We start from the raw sequence: 17,896 nt of genomic DNA, 5'->3' as shown, positions 1-17,896 counted from the left end.
TGGTGCCAGAAGGGCTGGTCTGAGTATTTCAGAAACTGCTAATCTACTGGGATTTTCACGCACAACCATCTCTAGGGTTTACAGAGAATGGTCCGAAAAAGAAAAAACATCCAGTGAGCGGCAGTTCTGTGGGCGGAAATGCCTTGTTGATGCCAGAGGTCAGAGGAGAATGGCCAGACTGGTTCGAGCTGATAGAAGGGCAACAGTGACTCAAATAACCACCCGTTACAACCAAGGTGGGCAGAAGAGCATCTCTGAACGCACAGTACGTCGAACTTTGAGGCAGATGGGCTACAACAGCAGAAGACCCCACCGGGTACCACTCATCTCCACTACAAATAGGAAAAAGAGGCTACAATTTGCAAGAGCTCACCAAAATTGGACAGTTGAAGACTGGAAAAATGTTGCCTGGTCTGATGAGTCTCGATTTCTGTTGAGACATTCAGATGGTAGAGTCAGAATTTGGCGTAAACAGAATGAGAACATGGATCCATCATGCCTTGTTACCACTGAGCAGGCTGGTGGTGGTGGTGTAATGGTGTGGGGGATGTTTTCTTGGCACACTTTAGGCCCCTTAGTGCCAATTGGGCATCGTTTAAATGCCACGGCCGACCTGAGCATTGTTTCTGACCATGTCCATCCCTTTATGGCCACCATGTACCCATCCTCTGATGGCTACTTCCAGCAGGATAATGCACCATGGCACAAAGCTCGAATCATTTCAAATTGGTTTTCTTGAACATGACAATGAGTTCACTGTACTAAAATGGCCTCCACAGTCACCAGATCTCAATCCAATAGAGCATCTTTGGGATGTGGTGGAACGGGAGATTCGCATCATGGATGTGCAGCCGACAAATCTGCGGCAACTGTGTGATGCCATCATGTCAATATGGACCAAACTCCCTGAGGAATGCTTCCAGCACCTTGTTGAATCTATGCCACGAAGAATTGAGGCAGTTCTGAAGGCAAAAGGGGGTCCAACCCGTTACTAGCATGGGGTACCTAATAAAGTGGCCGGTGAGTGTATATCATATCATATTATTGATTATTGATATTTTTCTGTGACGTCATAAGTCTCCATTTCTCAGATCCTGTCGTTTTCTGGCCTTGGTTTCAATAAAAGCTGTTTTTGGAATAACAAAAACTTACAGGGTATTTTTATAGTAACAAACTCTTGACTGTCAAAAAATCAAGGGAAATTTGTATTCTCAGTTCATGAGTTTTTGCCTGTTGCTTGAACACATTTTGCAAAACTTCGCTCATTGTGCCAAAACTCTACACACAAGTAAACATGACACAACACTGGGAAATATACCATTCATATCTGTGTCGATTGAAACACTACTATCAAAACCTAACATTCCTTTGTCAAAATGTAACTCTGATGACAAAATGACACATACTTGCATCATATGCATACACTTTCAGATCAGGGGTAACACACTAGTCTACTTTATATAAAACACTGCAGCCTTTGATTTTCACTGTTTATTCAGAAGGCATATTTTCAGGAGGCACATTTTCAAACAACCAAAAAAGCAAATAGGCCTACTCAATATTGTACATTGCAGCACTGTACATTGCAGTAACATGAATTCAGATAAAGCAAAAAAAAAATTTATAATAATAGAAAAAACACTATGCTGTAAACACAGAAAATCATGGCGATTGTGCATACGTGGGTTCATATTTCCCCCGTGCTGCCCCGGGACGTGCACAATTGCCCTTTGGCCAATTACATTACGACCCTGTCGTCTTGTTTTGCTCAGGTCGAATCCAGCTTCATCAATGAAAATGAATTCATGACGCTGTGCAGCTCCATCCATGACCAAGATTCTCTGTAACAAAAAAAACCATATTACTGCACTACAGTGCTACACATACAGAACCCTCACCCCATCACACAGGTACCCGTGTAGCTCTCCGAATGGATCCATGTGGTACTGATATGATATTCAGCTGCTTTTGGATTTCACCATGTAAAGGACAGTTACACTTACCCGTACATATTCAGCTCAAAGTCCTTTGACCCTGACACTGGTCCTCTCAAATGGGACCCTGTAGAGCTGCTTCATTGTGATGTTGTGTTTTCCCAAGATGCGTCTGATGGTGGTGATGCTCACATGGTTTATATTGTTGAACACTCGCCTGTCTGCAAGTATTTTCTATTATCGGTAGCTGGTGGAGACGGATACCATTGTCTGCCCTTACTAGGTCCTTAACGGCGAGTTCCTGCTGTAGTGTGAACAGGCGTTGGCGTCCTCCCCCAGAAGGTCTTCTAGTCATTCTAGAGAAATACAACCACAAATTGTCATCGGTTTGCTTCTTTTCTTACATTACTTTACTGTATATACTGTATCATCCACTGTACTGAAACATCTCAACATACTGTAATCATCATGGTATGTTTCACAAAAACTACCACTTTGGCTGCAAAAGGTGCATTAGCGCCCTGCAATACCCTGTACACCTGATGTGGTAATGTGATATGCAGTCCAGTGCTGTAAATAATAGTAGAGTAGAAGGTAGAGAGGTGAAGACATACCGGTTTTCTAGTCGGAATGTTCTTATTACAGATGCCACTGTGAAGCGGCTTAAATGTGGGGGGACTCTCTGCCCACCTTCCCTCATAGTCAGGCCATGGTTGATGACATGGTCCACCAAAGTTGCTCTTCATCAGAAATAGGGGTCCGTGCATGGCCTCTTCGACCTTGACCTCCTCTTCCTCTTCCTCTACCTCTGCCTCTTGCTCTCCCTCCATCCATGCTTGCAAAGTTCTTGAAATGGCTAAACTGTGGGCTTTTTGTAGCTGGCTGATTGGTGTTCAGGTTTGCAAGTAAGTGCCTTCAAGTGTGTATTTGAGTGGTTTCAATAACCCGATGTGTTTTGTATTTTGGATACATGTGTTTTCCAAATGGCACCCTGAGATTTCATTTTTGAACGAAGTGTCTTATGTATGTCTTAAATAGAGTGTAGTATGCAGGACCAAGTGTGTTGCAGAATTGCAACTAGAGTGCAAAGCAGCGCTTTTGTTCAAGGAATGGGTAGGCTACATGTGTTTGAGGTATGGTAACAAAAGCTTCAAGTTGTGTAACTTTAGTCTAAGCATGGGTCTATAGTGTTCAAGCAATGGGCAAAAACTGTAATGCAAATAAAAATGAACAAATTAGAAAAAATTCTGTATGTCTGGAAAACCAGGAAAGAAAAAGTGTGTGTGTGTGTCATACATGTCTCAGGTGCATTCCTATAAAATACATAGAGACAAGAACACAGAAATAAATAAACAGATGTTGGTCAGCTGGAGTCAGTCGTGGACGAAAATCTTAATGTATTATTTATTTCCAAACACTGTAGTGCAGAAGTATGAATAATTTATTTGGATGGCTATCTAAATGTGTGTGTACGTGTGAGTGTGTGTGTGTGTGTGTGTGTGTGTGTGTGTGTGTGTGTGTGTGTGTGTGTGTGTGTGTGTGTGTGTGTGTGTGTTGAGTTTGTGTGTGTGTGAGAGAGAGAAAGAAAGTGTGTGTTTAAGATAGTGTGTGACAAAAAAGTGTGTGTTTAAGAGTGTGTGATGGTGTGTGAGAGAGTGTTTGTCTGAGTGTGTGTGTGAGAGAGAGAGAGAGAGAGAGAGAGAGAGAGAGAGAGAGAGAGAGAGAGAGAGAGAGAGAGTGTGTGTATGAGTGTGTGAGAAAAAGGCAGAGACAGAGAGAAAGAGAGTGTGTGTGTGAGACAGAGAGAAAGAGTGTGTGTGTGTGTTTGAGAGAGAGAGAGAGAGAGAGAGAGTGAGTGAGTGAGTGAGTGTGAGTGTGTGTGTGTGTGTGTGTGTGTGTGTGTGTGTGTGTGTGTGTGTGTGTGTGTGTGTGTGTGTGTGTGTGTGTGTGTGTGTGTGTGTGTGTGTGTGAAAAAGAGAGACAGAGAGATAGTGAGAGAGAGAGAGAGAGAGAGTGTGTGCGTGTGAGAGAGAAAGGGAGAGACAGAGTGTGTGTGTGTGTGTGTGTGTGTGTGTGTGAGCGCAGAATGAGCGGGCCGTGTGCAGAGCTCAGATGTGGGCGGGGCTCCAGGATTCGGTACCGTGCGCAAACCGCGTGTGGCGCAGAGACTGAGAGGAGGAACCGAAAATAAACAGCAACGAGTCACGTCGCCGAGGTGAGTTCCCTTTACGTGCGAAAACACGACATTTAACTCGACGCATATAGTGTGGTGACACCGTCAAGGTCTCGGAGAGAATCTCCGCCGTCTCGAAACGCCACGGGTGTGTTTTTAAGGCGAATCGTTCAGGCTAAACGTGTCCAGAAAGACACAGAAGTGTGTTTTCTGACGGCGCACTTTGGCCTAAACTGCGACAGGCTGCGCGCGGGAAACTCGTTCATCGAGGCGGCCATTATCGCGACGCTAATGTGCGAAAATAGCCAAACGCGTGGCTGAAGGATAGATATAATGTCGTCGTGGGACTGGATGTGTGTGAGAGAAAGGGTCTGTGGGAACCAGCCTGATGGACCGGGTGAGTGAGGCCAGAAATCAGCCCTGAGGAAGACTATTGCTGATCTTCCTCAGGGCTTCATCTCACACGATCAGCTTGTTTTGATTCTTTCCAGTGCGGGGAGATTCAAAGACACTTGCTGTTTGAAGTGACTCGGTGTGTTTATTAGCATAGCATTTCTGTTCACAATAGGCGCGTTTGAACGCTTGAATTCGTTGTGTTTTTTTTGTGGCATCGTTCCGATTCAAAACATTACATTCGCACCGATTATAATCGAAAACCCTCTCCAAATTGTAGGTTTCAGCACGTTTAAATAGTTTATAGAGAGCATAACGTGATTTGTAAAAGGTGACAGTTGTTTTGAAGTCCGATTCGTGAACGAATGAGTCGATTCTCTTTTCAAGGAATCGGCTGAATCTGTTTCCGAGCCGTTCTCGAATGAACAACTCGCTGAAACCAATTCAATTCAGAAGGCTTTATTGGCATGACCATAAACATACATTTTGTATTGCCAAAGCATGAAAACAACAGAAAATTATTTCGAACATGAACATTTAGTAAAGCTTATGTGATTCGTGAACGAATGAGTTGATTCTCTTTTCAAGGAATTGATTGAATTTGTCCGAGCGGTTCTCGAATCATCAACTCGCTGAAACTGATTTTATTTAATTCAGAAAGCTTTATTGGCATGACAAAAAATACATTTTGTATGGCTAGAAGCATTAAAGGGGTGGTTGATTATGATTTCACTATTCTAACTGTAGTTAGTGTGTAATGTTGCTGTTTGAGCATAAACAAAATCTGCAATGTTCAAAGCAAAGGGAGAGATTTGCTTTTAAGGACTTCAACAAATGGCTAGTAGGGACTACACAACTTCCTCTCGGGTTAGTGACATCACCAAACCTAAAATTTACATAAACCCCACCCCCGGGAACACAGTCCATGTTGAGGAGAGGACATGTGTGAGTTCTAACACAAATTACATATTAGTGCTTGTCTGCATGAGGTAATCCGAGCTGCTAACATACTAGCTCTTGAAGCTCCGCCCCTGCTAACATACGAGCTCTTGAAGCTCCGCCCCCTGTGCCGGGAGGCGATATTTTTTTTCACAGGATGGTAGGGGAAGACTCATGAATATTCATTAGGGAACTCATCCCTGATTGGTCTTAACCCCAGTGATGGGTAGGTTTAGGGGCGGGGTTAGGGGTAAGTCATCAGACCCCCAGTGACGGGTAGGTTTAGGGGCGGGGTTAGGGGTAGGTCATCAGACCAATCAGGGATGAGTTCCCTAATGAATATTCATGAGTCTTCCCCTACCATCCTGTGAAAAAAAATATCGCTGCCGGGAGAAGCAGCTCATTTGCATTTAAAGTGACACACACGAAATGACGTGTTTTACTGTCCCTCAAAAAGGAACAATTTTAACATGCTTTATAAAAATATCTGTAGGGTATTTTGAGCTAAACTTCACACACACACTCGCTGGGGACATCAGAGACTTATTTTATATCTTGTAATATTGTAAAAAGGGCATTCTCTACAGTCAAATATTACTCATTCGACTTGTGTTAGGCATGTTTGAACAGCATGTAGTTTGATTCACTGATAAATTTTTTTTTTAGCTCTTTATTTTTATGATCATCACCTTATATTAAATATCCATCATAACTCTGATGTTGAGACGGGAACGGCTTTGTTCAGACCTCTTAACACACCTTATATCAGTGTGTGTTCATGAACTCGAGTGTGTGTTTCTCTCAGTCGTAGGGTGCACTCTGAGGCTATGAGTGTGTGTGTGTGTGTGTGTGTGTGTGTGTGTGTGTGTGTGTGTGTGTGTGTGTGTGTGTGTGTCATGAACTCGAGTGTGTTTCTCTCAGTTGTAGGGTGCAGTCTGAGGCTATGAGTGTGTGTGTTCATGAACTAAAGTGTGTGTTTCTCTCAGTTGTAGGGTGCAGTCTGAGGCTATGAGTGTGTGTGTTCATGAACTCCAGTGTGTGTTTCTCTCAGTTGTAGGGTGCAGTCTGAGGCTATGAGTGTGTGTGTGTTCATGAACTCAAGTGTGTGTTTCTCTCAGTTGTAGGGTGCAGTCTGAGGCTATGAGTGTGTGTGTTCATGAACTGGAGTGTGTGTTTCTCTCAGTTGTAGGGTGCAGTCTGAGGCTCTGAGTGTGTGTTCATGAACTGGAGTGTGTGTTTCTCTCAGTTGTAGGGTGCAGTCTGAGGCCCCATCCACACTACTGCGTTTTAGTTTAGAAACGGATAATTAAAACGAATACGATCTCCGTCCACACCAGCGTTTTATCTGCGTATTAGAATTTATTTCCGTCCACATTAAAACGACTGAAAACGCGGATCACGTGACCATTCACCAACACTGGGCATGCGCGTGCCGGTGTAAACACAACTTCATTGATAAAATTATCCCACCATGCTCTGGGTTAACCCCAAACCGACGCTCCATGTACGGTCAACGCCGCCGCTGCACACGGGAATTGTCACAGATCGCTCGAATAATAGCTTGACTCCGGCGCATGTAGACAGTTATAGCGCTGTAAAATGCAGAATTTACTTGTACAACAGCGGCTAGCAAAGATGTGCGCCACGACTGATGACACCCAATCATAGAGCCGAGCGTGAGCCTCTACTACGTCGTCGTTTCTAAAGTCCTCCGTTTTGACCCGTCTACACTAAAACGCCCTCCGGAGATTCAAAACGAAAAACGGATCGGCAGCGTTTCTAAACTTCTCCGTTTTGGGTCTCCGTTTTTGCCGTTTTAGTGTGGACGGGAGGTGCAAACGTAGCAAAAGGTCTCCGTTTTTAAACGAAAACGCAGTAGTGTGGACGGGGCCTGAGGCTATGAGTGTGTGTGTTCATGAACTCGAGTGTGTGTTTCTCTCAGTCTGTGTTTCTCTCAGTCGTAGGGTGCAGTCTGAGGCTATGAGTGTGTGTGTTCATGAACTAAAGTGTGTGTTTCTCTCAGTTGTAGGGTGCAGTCTGAGGCTATGAGTGTGTGTGTTCATGAACTCGAGTGTGTGTTTCTCTCAGTTGTAGGGTGCAGTCTGAGGCTATGAGTGTGTGTGTTCATGAACTCGAGTGTGTGTTTCTCTCAGTTGTAGGGTGCAGTCTGAGGCTATGAGTGTGTGTGTTCATGAACTAAAGTGTGTGTTTCTCTCAGTTGTAGGGTGCAGTCTGAGGCTATGAGTGTGTGTGTTCATGAACTGGAGTGTGTGTTTCTCTCAGTTGTAGGGTGCAGTCTGAGGCTATGAGTGTGTGTGTTCATGAACTGGAGTGTGTGTGTCTCTCAGTCGTAGGGTGCAGTCTGAGGCTATGAGTGTGTGTGTTCATGAACTCTTGTGTGTGTTTCTCTCAGTTGTAGGGTGCAGTCTGAGGCAATGAGTGTGTGTGTTCATGAACTAAAATGTGTGTTTCTCTCAGTTGTAGGGTGCAGTCTGAGGCTATGAGCAGGGAACTACACTAACATTTTCCACTGGTGGCACTTGCGCTACTAACTTTTTCAGTTACTAGCGCAAAACATGATTTGGTCGCACAAATTATTTATATAGTAAGCCGCTCTGAATAATAATGACCAATAGTGAAACTGTATTGCATACAGATGTGCTTTTTATTTTACTCTCCATCTTTTAAAACACATGCCTTCTTGTTTTCTTTAAAAATGGTTGGGATAGATTTACTGCAATAGAAAATACAGTAGCCTACACAATAAAGTGCTAAATTAATTTCTTTTGGATTTCACCATGCTATGGTTGGCACAGATGGGCAGACTTCTGAACTCTTAAAGGTGCCATGTGGAATGTCTGCCAAAAAATAAAATTCATATTCCGCATATTCCATACCAGATGGGGGCAGTATACCTCCAGAAAGTTGGCCTACTCTAGTCTGTTTTTTAGTTTCGGTTTGTTAATCTTCTAAAAACCGTCAAATCGTCCGCTTTGTCCCGCCAAAGCCTATTTTGATCGGTGAGTGATGTAGAATAGAATGACTGCTGCGCTTGACAGGGCTTATAACGAGCAGAGAGAGAGAGAGCGCCCCGGCCGCGCGCGCGCACTCTCACGTCTTCAAACAACACGAGCGCAGTCCTCCTGCTCTCTCTCTCCCTCGTGCATATTAATCAAATCAATTGACACGATAGTAAGGCCGCAGTTCATTTGGATATTTTAAGAGATTAGAGACTCAATGAACAACATCTCAACACTAAATTATAAATGCCTGTCTCATATAGACGCGATTGACATCAGGTTCAAGTACGCCCACAAGCCGTGCGAGTTATTCGTGTACTGCAGTTTGGCTGGTGGTTATGTATGTTGCCCGCATACCGCCTCCCATGGCCGAAACTGGTATTACGACACCAGTCGGGTCGGCGCTAGTAATTTAGCATGCTAATTTAGGTTTATATCTCGGCAGCACTATAACTTGTCCATTTTTTAATGACATCATTGCACTTATTTCTTCTCATTCTTTTGATGCGTGTAGCTCATTTTTTGGATAATTTTACCTCAATTTTTACATAGGGCACCTTTAAGGAAAAGTAAAATAAATATAATATGTCATTGTGAAGCTTCAATGATTCGTGTTTGAATTGTTTTGACGCAGTTACAAATTTGGACAGTCCTGCAATTGAAGGCCCACAGAATTTACAGTAGGGCTGCACGATATTGGTAAAAAAATGACATTGCGATATTTGATTTTTCTGCGATATATATTGCGATATAAAAACAATTTCACCAGATGACTTGAATAGCTCTACTTGGAAAGAATGAATCATTCTAGAATGACTCTTGAGTTCAGTGTTGGACAGATCAGTTGTTATTTTAACCATTCATTAAAGTGAATCGGTTCAAAGGAGTCAGTTCGCGAATCGGACGTGTCATTAACGGACCACGGCACACGTTGTGTGATTATCCAGGCAGTTTAGGACATCGCACAAGATTTGTCTCAACACAGAAAACATTTCATCACCAGATAGATTTTTTGTTTTGTTTATTGAAAGAGTGGTTTATGCCATCTGAATGTGTGGAAAGCTTTTCAGAGAAGATGAGGCAACGTTATTTTAGCACAATTCACAACCTGGTAGTTCAGAAAAAAAAAAACTTCGGTCTTCCGACCTTTTACCATCGTGTATTCTCAAAGATATTCAGTCAACTCAATTCATTATTATGAGCGAGGGAGGGAGAGAGAGCGCGCGCGCGACTGGGGCTTTCACTCTCTCTGCTCGTTCTCTCAGTTAAACAAGCGCGAATCCGCGAAGCCAACTTGATGTGTTGAATGCTCAGAGCGCGTTATAAAACGTATTCTTAAAATACACATTTCTGTTTTAATAAATGCTCATAGTAAATCATAGCATATTGCCTAAAACATTAGGTAGGTACAAAAATAATCAAACGGTGATACATTTGCGACCCATTAAAAATTAGGGTCGCAATGGCATTTCAAAAGGTCGCAAATGCGACCATTTTGGTCGCAGTGTAGTTCCCTGATGAGTGTGTGTGTTCATGAACTGGAGTGTGTGTTTCTCTCAGTCGTAGGGTGCAGTCTGAGGCTATGAGTGTGTGTGTTCATGAACTGGAGTGTGTGTTTCTCTCAGTTGTAGGGTGCAGTCTGAGGCTATGAGTGTGTGTGTTCATGAACTGGAGTGTGTGTTTCTCTCAGTCGTAGGGTGCAGTCTGAGGCTATGAGTGTGTGTGTTCATGAACTCTTGTGTGTGTTTCTCTCAGTTGTAGGGTGCAGTCTGAGGCTATGAGTGTGTGTGTTCATGAACTAAAGTGTGTGTTTCTCTCAGTTGTAGGGTGCAGTCTGAGGCTATGAGTGTGTGTGTTCATGAACTCGAGTGTGTGTTTCTCTCAGTTGTAGGGTGCAGTCTGAGGCTATGAGTGTGTGTGTTCATGAACTAAAGTGTGTGTTTCTCTCAGTTGTAGGGTGCAGTCTGAGGCTATGAGTGTGTGTGTTCATGAACTGGAGTGTGTGTTTCTCTCAGTTGTAGGGTGCAGTCTGAGGCTATGAGTGTGTGTGTTCATGAACGAGTGTGTGTTTCTCTCAGTCGTAGGGTGCAGTCTGAGGCTATGAGTGTGTGTGTTCATGAACTCGAGTGTGTGTTTCTCTCAGTCGTAGGGTGCAGTCTGAGGCTATGAGCAGCAACGAGTGTTTTGGTTGCGGTCGCACCGGCCATTGGATCAAGAACTGTCCGAATGCGGGACGTGGACGTGGAAAAGGTCGAGGCAGAGGCAAAGGTGAGAGCAATCGATCTAACGTCTTGACCCCGAGTGTGTGTGTCTGTGTGTGAGTAATGTGTTTCTCCTGCGCCGCTAGATCTGTTCTGCTATCGCTGTGGAGAGCCGGGCCACGTCGCGCGGGACTGTGAGCGCACCGAGGACGGTGAGGACATCTCACACATTACACATTCAGTTTGCTTTTACAGTCTTAAAGGGATAGTTCACCCAAAAATGAAAATTAGCCCATGATTTACTCACCCTCAAGTCATCCTAGGTGTATATGACATTTATTCATTTAGCAGACACTTTTTCACATTTCACACGACATTCTTCTTTCGGACGAACACAATCACTCTTCCAAGCTTTATAATGGCAGTGAATGGCCGTTTCTGTTTTGAAGTCCATAAAAGTGCATCATATTTGTGATTTTCATCTGTGTTTAGTATGTAATGTTGCTGTTTGATCATGAACAAGCTCCAGTTATTCTCTATATCAGTGTTAGTGAAACGCCTCCATTGTAGTCTTGAGTTTCTTCCTCATAATAATTATTACGCAAAACAAAGGGGCGGGGCCTGGTTGAGTTGGTTTAGTAGTGTGTTAAACTGGCGGTTATGGAAAGGGGCGGGACATTTCCCAAACACACTCGAATCGCTCGACCAATCACAACACACTGCTCCAGCCGACCAATTAGAGCACAGTGTGCTTTCAGAAGGAGGGGCTTCATAGAGACAGGAAGTAAACAGAAGTGTGTTTCCTGAAAGCATCGTTAGCCAACTATGGTCGTTATCAGGATAATTCAACGAGTCAGTGTTTCCCGAAACCATCGTTCCAACAAACATTCGCCAACAGCATCGCAGAGTTGTGTGTTTGACAGATCTAGATCTAGCTGTGGTTAGAAGCAGAGTTTCCAGTTTTCATGACATGTGGACTCAATAAATCCTGATCTTGAGCAAAATAAGCAAGCTGACATTCAGTGCAATCTATATCTTTTATTTAGACCACATACTAATGTCATTTACGTCTTTTAGTTTGTCAAGAGATTTAAAGTGTCGTGTTTGAAGAGTGCGCATGTGTGAACGAGCTCTAGTGTGTAAGAACGAGTCTATGATTGAATCTGGAAATAAAGTGAAATAACTGAGAAAAATGAGAAATATTCCACAGATGCCATGATCGTAATTTATAGCAAAACATCTCGCATTAATTCGATCTCAAACAGATTCATTATAAGTATTATTACTCCAACACCTGCGTGACATCATTAACCAACGTGGTTGAACGACCAATTTGCGACGATACGGTTTCGGGAAACAGTCGTGACTAGCTAGATGATTTCTTCAATGATGCATATGGTAGTAAAGCAGCGAGTTACAGCGTTATACGAGAAACTAGGGGTGGGTGGTATGATGAAAATTGTGTTTCACGGTATGACTAATTTTATTTCACGGTAACGATATATTTCACGATATAGTTATTTATATATGTAGTTATTCTCGAAAAATCGACTAAAAGGGCTTTGTATAATAAATAAACCCAAATACTTTAGAAATGAAAAGTACTTCACCTTGTTTAATTTTTTTTTTTTTTTGGTAAACTATTTTGATAGCTAAATATAGTAAACAAAACACACTCATCAACTTTTAGATGAACTGCCCCCAAGTGATTGATATTAAATACAACTCATAGGTGCAATTAAACTTTAGAAAAGTGTTGCTGAATAATTTTTCTCATGCATTGCTTTACTTCATCAATCAGTTTATAATATCTGAATATTTTATATTGAATTCTATTCATAATTAGTTTGATTTTATCATAATAAATTATAGTAATTTTGTAGGATATTGGTAATACTAGTTATGTTTAAATTAGGGCTGTCAGTTAAACGCGTTATTAACCGCGTTAACGCAAACCCATTTTAACGCGATTAATTTTTTTATCGCGAGATTAAGTCTTTTTGGCCTAGCAAACTTTGTAGTTTTTTTCACATGCTTTTGCAACAGGACGCAGCATGCGCGGCGCTGCGCTATGAAACCCATTCATTTCAATGGCTTGCGCTGTGCGAGGACGTTTTGTTGCTTTGTCGACCAAAGCGCAAGAGCAGCGGCGCGCACACCGCGGTCAAAATTCAAAATAGTTCAACTTTTGCCGCTGCGACGATTGCCGCTGATGGCATCCAAAAAGTTTTGAAAACTGGCGTAGCGCCGCGCATTCCGCGTCCTGTCTGAAAGCACCGGATCTAGCTAGACCGGAAACACACTTGTTGCGAGCCGGCCAAATAGTAGGTTAACGTTACGTTTTGAGTGGATGACGAGCGTGAGTCGCCGAAATGGATGCCAATAAGATTCTGAATTGACAGTTTACTTTTAAAAAGTTGCCAAATGGTTCCATTGACAAGACCAAAGTGATCTGTGTGTTTTGTCGAACTGAGCTATCATCATCGCAGCACGTCCAGTCTGAAATACCACCTGACGGCCAAGCATACACACAGCTGATGCAAATTCTCCGCCCCCTTGTCAATATCAGGACCTCGTTAGTATTTCTTTCACCCTTTTATTGATGGACAGTGTTACATTGTGTGAGAGATTATTTGCTCCAAGTGAAAATGTTTTAGTGTGAAATTGAACAGTATGGTCAATGTTGTTTTCAATAAAAAACATTTGCACAAAGCAAGCTGATCCACTTTTCCATGTTGATAAGAGCATTAAAATTAGAAAAAAATAATGGGACAAAAAGAAATCAAGAGACATTTAGAATAGATAAAAATGTGCGATTAATTGCGATTAATCGTGAGTTAACTATGACATTAATGCGATTAATCGCGATTAAATATTTTAATCGTTTGATAGCACTAGTTTAAATGTGTTCCCTGGTATATTTTTACTATGTCTGCTTATTTTACTGTGTTTTTAAGGGGCTTGTTTTGCTCTTTTTGTGATATCTGGCAACCCGTCACCTGGAGCTTTAATCAAGAGAGTTTCAGAAGTCTCAAGTTCAGAAGTGACTAGAAGGAAAGCAGCAGTATGAAATCAAACAGCAGCTACTGTTAGTGTTGACTAAGTAGTTTAAATTATACACCTTGTCTTTGCATCAGTAAAATGCAATCGGTTAATTTGAGTGTCAAGTTGTAATCACGTATCGAATCAAAGGAAGATTTTATCAGCTGGTTCAGTGGCTAATTGCTTGTAGTTAGAAATATAGAACTCGTGCTGCATATTTAGTAATTAGTTGTTCATTACCACGGCAACCGCTTGCGTGTCATGCTAAATGCGATTTTCGTGTTTAAAAAGTAACTATACATAAGAGACGTATAGTTGTCTGGATCTTTCCAATATTTAGCAGTTATTCTCTCTCTAGGCACCTCACGATTCGATTACGATTCAGAGGGGTGTGATTTGATGCTAAAGCGATTATCGATTATCTGATTTTTTTTTTTTTTTTTTGTGACTATAAATACTTTGCTTTAAAAGTACAAAGTTGTCACGGCTGTACTTTGTATTGTCTTTTCTGCCGTGTGTGCGTGTGTATGTGCTTCCCCTGCAGGTGCGCTGGGGGGTAATCAGCTGGATTGGATGCACCGGTGCACGGGTGTGCCTATCGATAAGAGTTTCCTGTTTCCTGTCCTCAGTGAGCGTTCCTTGCTGTTACCTCGATCCCTGGCCAGGACCGAGATGTTGGTCGGCGTTGCGGCGTATTGATAATAGTTTGAAAAATGTGAAAATAAAGAGAGTATTGTAACCGCCGAAAACGCTTTCTCCTCATTCATTGTTGCTCCCTATTAAGGGTGTCCATATTCAGTATCACGTTGTATAAGCAATAACTCTTTCTGTTGCTCGAAGGAAAAACTGCTTAAAGCAGGCAACGAAAGAGGAGCACTTACAGCGGCCAACGTAGCTGGGTCAGGCAATTTAGATTTTCCTATCAAAATTTTAAGATCACACAGCCCAGCTTCAAGGATTAACTTGATTCCCTCTTTGGACCTTTTTTGGTTATAGGTCAGCTCGGTTTCATAATGCGCAGCTAGCTCTAACAGTTGTTCTTTAGTCATTACATCTAACAACTCCTCAGACGGAGTCTGAACGAATGACTCAATAACATCGCTTGCCATAATTCACAGTAATTGAGCCCACAAAACACCGCTCAGCAAAACCATCCCCTCAAATTATGTAGACCCTAATCTTCAGCTGGCCCAAGACTGGGTACTTATGCACTAAATCCCGCAAGTTTGGAAAGAAGCCCAATTGCCGAGTCGCCCTCCAAACCTCGGATGTGCTCCCGAGACAAATGCAAGTGCTCCCGAGCCAACCAAAAATAACGAACTAAAACAAAAAACCTACGTGTCTGTAAACACGCACTATACCTACATGGGAAGGTTTGTTCCTTAATACACCCCAAACAAATTATGTTATAGAGCCTAACAATCTAATGGAGCGTTCCAACTTTACCAATTTACAAAATAGGTGGATAATATACAAATGTAATCCATTCAAATATCCTCCTTCAAAGACAAAGTTTTTCCAAACAAAAAATTAGCACGATTCCAAACACGAAGTTTAGTTCGACGAGCCCCCAATTGTTACGCCCTTAATAGGGAGCAACAATGAATGAGGAGAAAGCGTTTTCGGCGGTTACAATACTCGCTTTATTTTCACATTCTTCAAACTATTATCAATACGCCGCAACGCCGACCAACATCTCGGTCCTGGCCAGGGATCGAGGTAACAGCAAGGAGCGCTCACTGAGGACTCCAAACAGGAAACTCTTATCGATAGGCACACCTGTGCACCGGTGCATCCAATCCACCTGATCCACCGGCGCACCTGCAGGGGAAGCACATACACGCGCACACACACACGGCAGAAAAGATAATACAAAGTACAGCCGTGACAAAAGTAATGACCCATAAAGAATTAACGTACAGTATATTTTATTAACATTGCAAAGAACCAACAGGAAAATAAATGTGTGCCTGAACTAGCAGCATACTTGTAGTAAGTTAATAATATAACAACGACTGGTACAGCCGAGTGTTTTTCCTCCTCTGGGTGGAAACGTGTCATATGGCTTTTCATATTTGTCGTGTTTCCGAAATATTTTAATTTTATTCTACAAAGCTTACAAATAGTGTGGCTCTTGTCCAGCTCCTTTCCCCCTTCAACTTTATAGAAGCCAAAATCGTCAGCTATTAACGAGGAGGGTGTTTGGTCTGGGCACTGCACTTCCACGCTTCGTCAATATTACGTTATTATAAATATATATATATAATTTTTTTTTTTTTTTTTTTTTTTTATTGATTTTTGACATTTGTGAATCAATAGGCTTTATGCACAGCTTCACTACTTCCTGAACTTCAGCCAGCCCTTTGTTTCCTGTCTGTCATTATTGGACAAACTGATTAATCCAGGTGTGCCTGGCCTCAGTACCAATAATCAGGCACATCTGGATTAATCAGTTTGTCCAATAATGACAGACAGGAAACAAAGGGCTGGCTGAAGTTCAGGAAGTAGTGAAGCTGTGGCATAAAGCCAATTCAGAAACGTCCACATCGCGATGCATCTAAGAATCGATTTTTCCCCCACCACTACTGGGAAGAGAGGAGCTGCATTAGTGGAGAATATGAGCAAACAATGTTCTAGTAGATTTAAGTGTGTGTGTGTGTGTGTGTGTGTTCCAGCGTGCTACAACTGCGGCAGAGGCGGCCACATCTCCAGGGACTGCAAGGAGCCGAAGAAGGAGCGCGAGCAGGTTTGCTACAACTGCGGAAAGGCAGGTCACATGGCGCGCGACTGCGATCACGCTAACGAGCAGAAGTGCTACTCGTGCGGCGGCTTCGGACACATCCAGAAGGGCTGCGAGAAGGTCAAGTGCTACAGGTGAGCCATGACGGTTGTAGGAAGAGTGTGTGTGAGCCGGGAACGGGCCTGATCTGTGTGTGTTCTGCTCCTCGCAGGTGTGGCGAGATCGGACACGTAGCCGTCCAGTGCAGCAAGGCTAGCGAGGTCAACTGCTACAACTGCGGGAAGTCGGGTCACGTGGCCAAAGAGTGCACCATCGAGGCCACTGCCTAGCCCAGCCCTCCATCAACTCCTCCTTTTCTGATTGATGGTTGTATTATTTTCTCTGAACCCTCTTCACTGGCCAACGGTTGGCAGTTAGAGGCTGATTCCCAGGCCAGTGAGCTCTTGACATGTTAAAAGGAGGAAAGGGGTGGAAAAAACTTCCACTTTCTGCATTTAATACAAAAAAAAAAATGTTTATGTTTAGTTTGGTTAGAGGTGTAAACGTATAATGCTTTGTTAAAGAACCCCCTTTCCATGCCACTGGTGAACAGGGATGTTGTTGAGTGAGGAACGAGCGTGTCGAGAGATCAAGAGTACGGTAGCCAATGACCACACAGATCAGATCCGGCCGGGAGCGCTGGCTTATTGATGATTCGCTTTTATTTGTGTTATTTTAATCAGTGAGAGAGTGAATGACCAGCACACGACAGCACCCGGTCCCGTCGGGCCAGCAGGACGCAAGACACGCGGAGAAAACAATGTAAAGCAAACTACTTTATAGCATATTCAGAACTTGATATTCCTTGTAAAACACGGGGTTCCAGTCGAAGGCCTCGTTCGTGGAGTTTAGGCTGTATGGCACCCGAGGGAAACTTCATTAATATAGTGATAAAAGAAGAAACAAACTAAGGGGTCATAAAACCGATTCGGAGTTTGAAGAAAGGTGAATGCTTTCACAGAAATCAAAATGTTATTTTTGTACAATATCACTTAGACTACTCTTAAAAAAAAAAGAAAAGAATAATAATAATAAAAAACTATCATTTGCTTGTACTCAGTTTTTAAGTCGGAAGGTAAACGCAACTGAAGTTCTAGGACATAGAAATGTAATTTTAAACTATCAATAAATCTGGAGGAGGAAGGGGTGTAGAGACTGAGCGTCATTCCTGAGTCGTGTCCGTTTACTACACACACACTCTCTCACTCTTACTCTCACTCTCACTCACTCATTCTCACACTCTTTCTCACTCACTCACACACTCAGTCTCTCTTACACTTTCCCACTCACTCTCTCACACACTCACTCACTCAATTTAAATTTTTTCAAATTAGCTTTATTAGCTTGACTGTGTAACACAATGTTGCCAAAGCATCAACATATTATACAGGTCCTTCTAAAAAAATTAGCATATT

General features: G+C 42.7%; 2 protein-coding genes across 2 annotated transcripts in view; both read left to right on the top strand.

Moving 5' to 3' along the window:
* Window positions 1–13,797, top strand: part of LOC130100896 (metalloproteinase inhibitor 2-like) — a 318,524-nt gene extending 304,727 nt beyond the window's left edge. Inside the window, exon 6 of the mRNA XM_056266548.1 lies at window positions 13,787–13,797. The gene's annotated coding sequence lies outside the window, so the exon portion shown is untranslated. The remainder of the gene's footprint in view (window positions 1–13,786) is intronic.
* On the top strand, window positions 4,019–17,628 carry cnbpb (CCHC-type zinc finger, nucleic acid binding protein b). The gene is made up of 5 exons (XM_056266565.1): window positions 4,019–4,149; window positions 10,603–10,727; window positions 10,807–10,872; window positions 16,378–16,576; window positions 16,654–17,628. The coding sequence occupies exons 2-5, from the start codon at window positions 10,625–10,627 to the stop codon at window positions 16,769–16,771; spliced, it is 486 nt and encodes a 161-aa protein (XP_056122540.1). The 5' UTR covers window positions 4,019–4,149; window positions 10,603–10,624; the 3' UTR covers window positions 16,772–17,628.
* Window positions 17,629–17,896: the final 268 nt, after the last annotated feature.

Source organism: Rhinichthys klamathensis, unplaced genomic scaffold (genome assembly GCF_029890125.1).
Source record: "Rhinichthys klamathensis goyatoka isolate OS25496 unplaced genomic scaffold, OSU_Roscu_1.1 h1tg000249l_1, whole genome shotgun sequence".
NCBI lineage: Eukaryota > Metazoa > Chordata > Actinopteri > Cypriniformes > Leuciscidae > Rhinichthys > Rhinichthys klamathensis.
This window is presented reverse-complemented; position numbering and strand designations above follow the sequence as displayed.

Coding starts and splice junctions, on each gene's coding strand:
- cnbpb (XM_056266565.1), top strand. CDS start 10,625: ATGAGCAGCAACGAGTGTTTTGGTTGCGGTCGCACCGGCCATTGGATC. Junction 10,728..10,806: donor AGGTCGAGGCAGAGGCAAAG/GTGAGAGCAATC, acceptor CTGCGCCGCTAG/ATCTGTTCTGCTATCGCTGT. Junction 16,577..16,653: donor GAGAAGGTCAAGTGCTACAG/GTGAGCCATGAC, acceptor TGCTCCTCGCAG/GTGTGGCGAGATCGGACACG.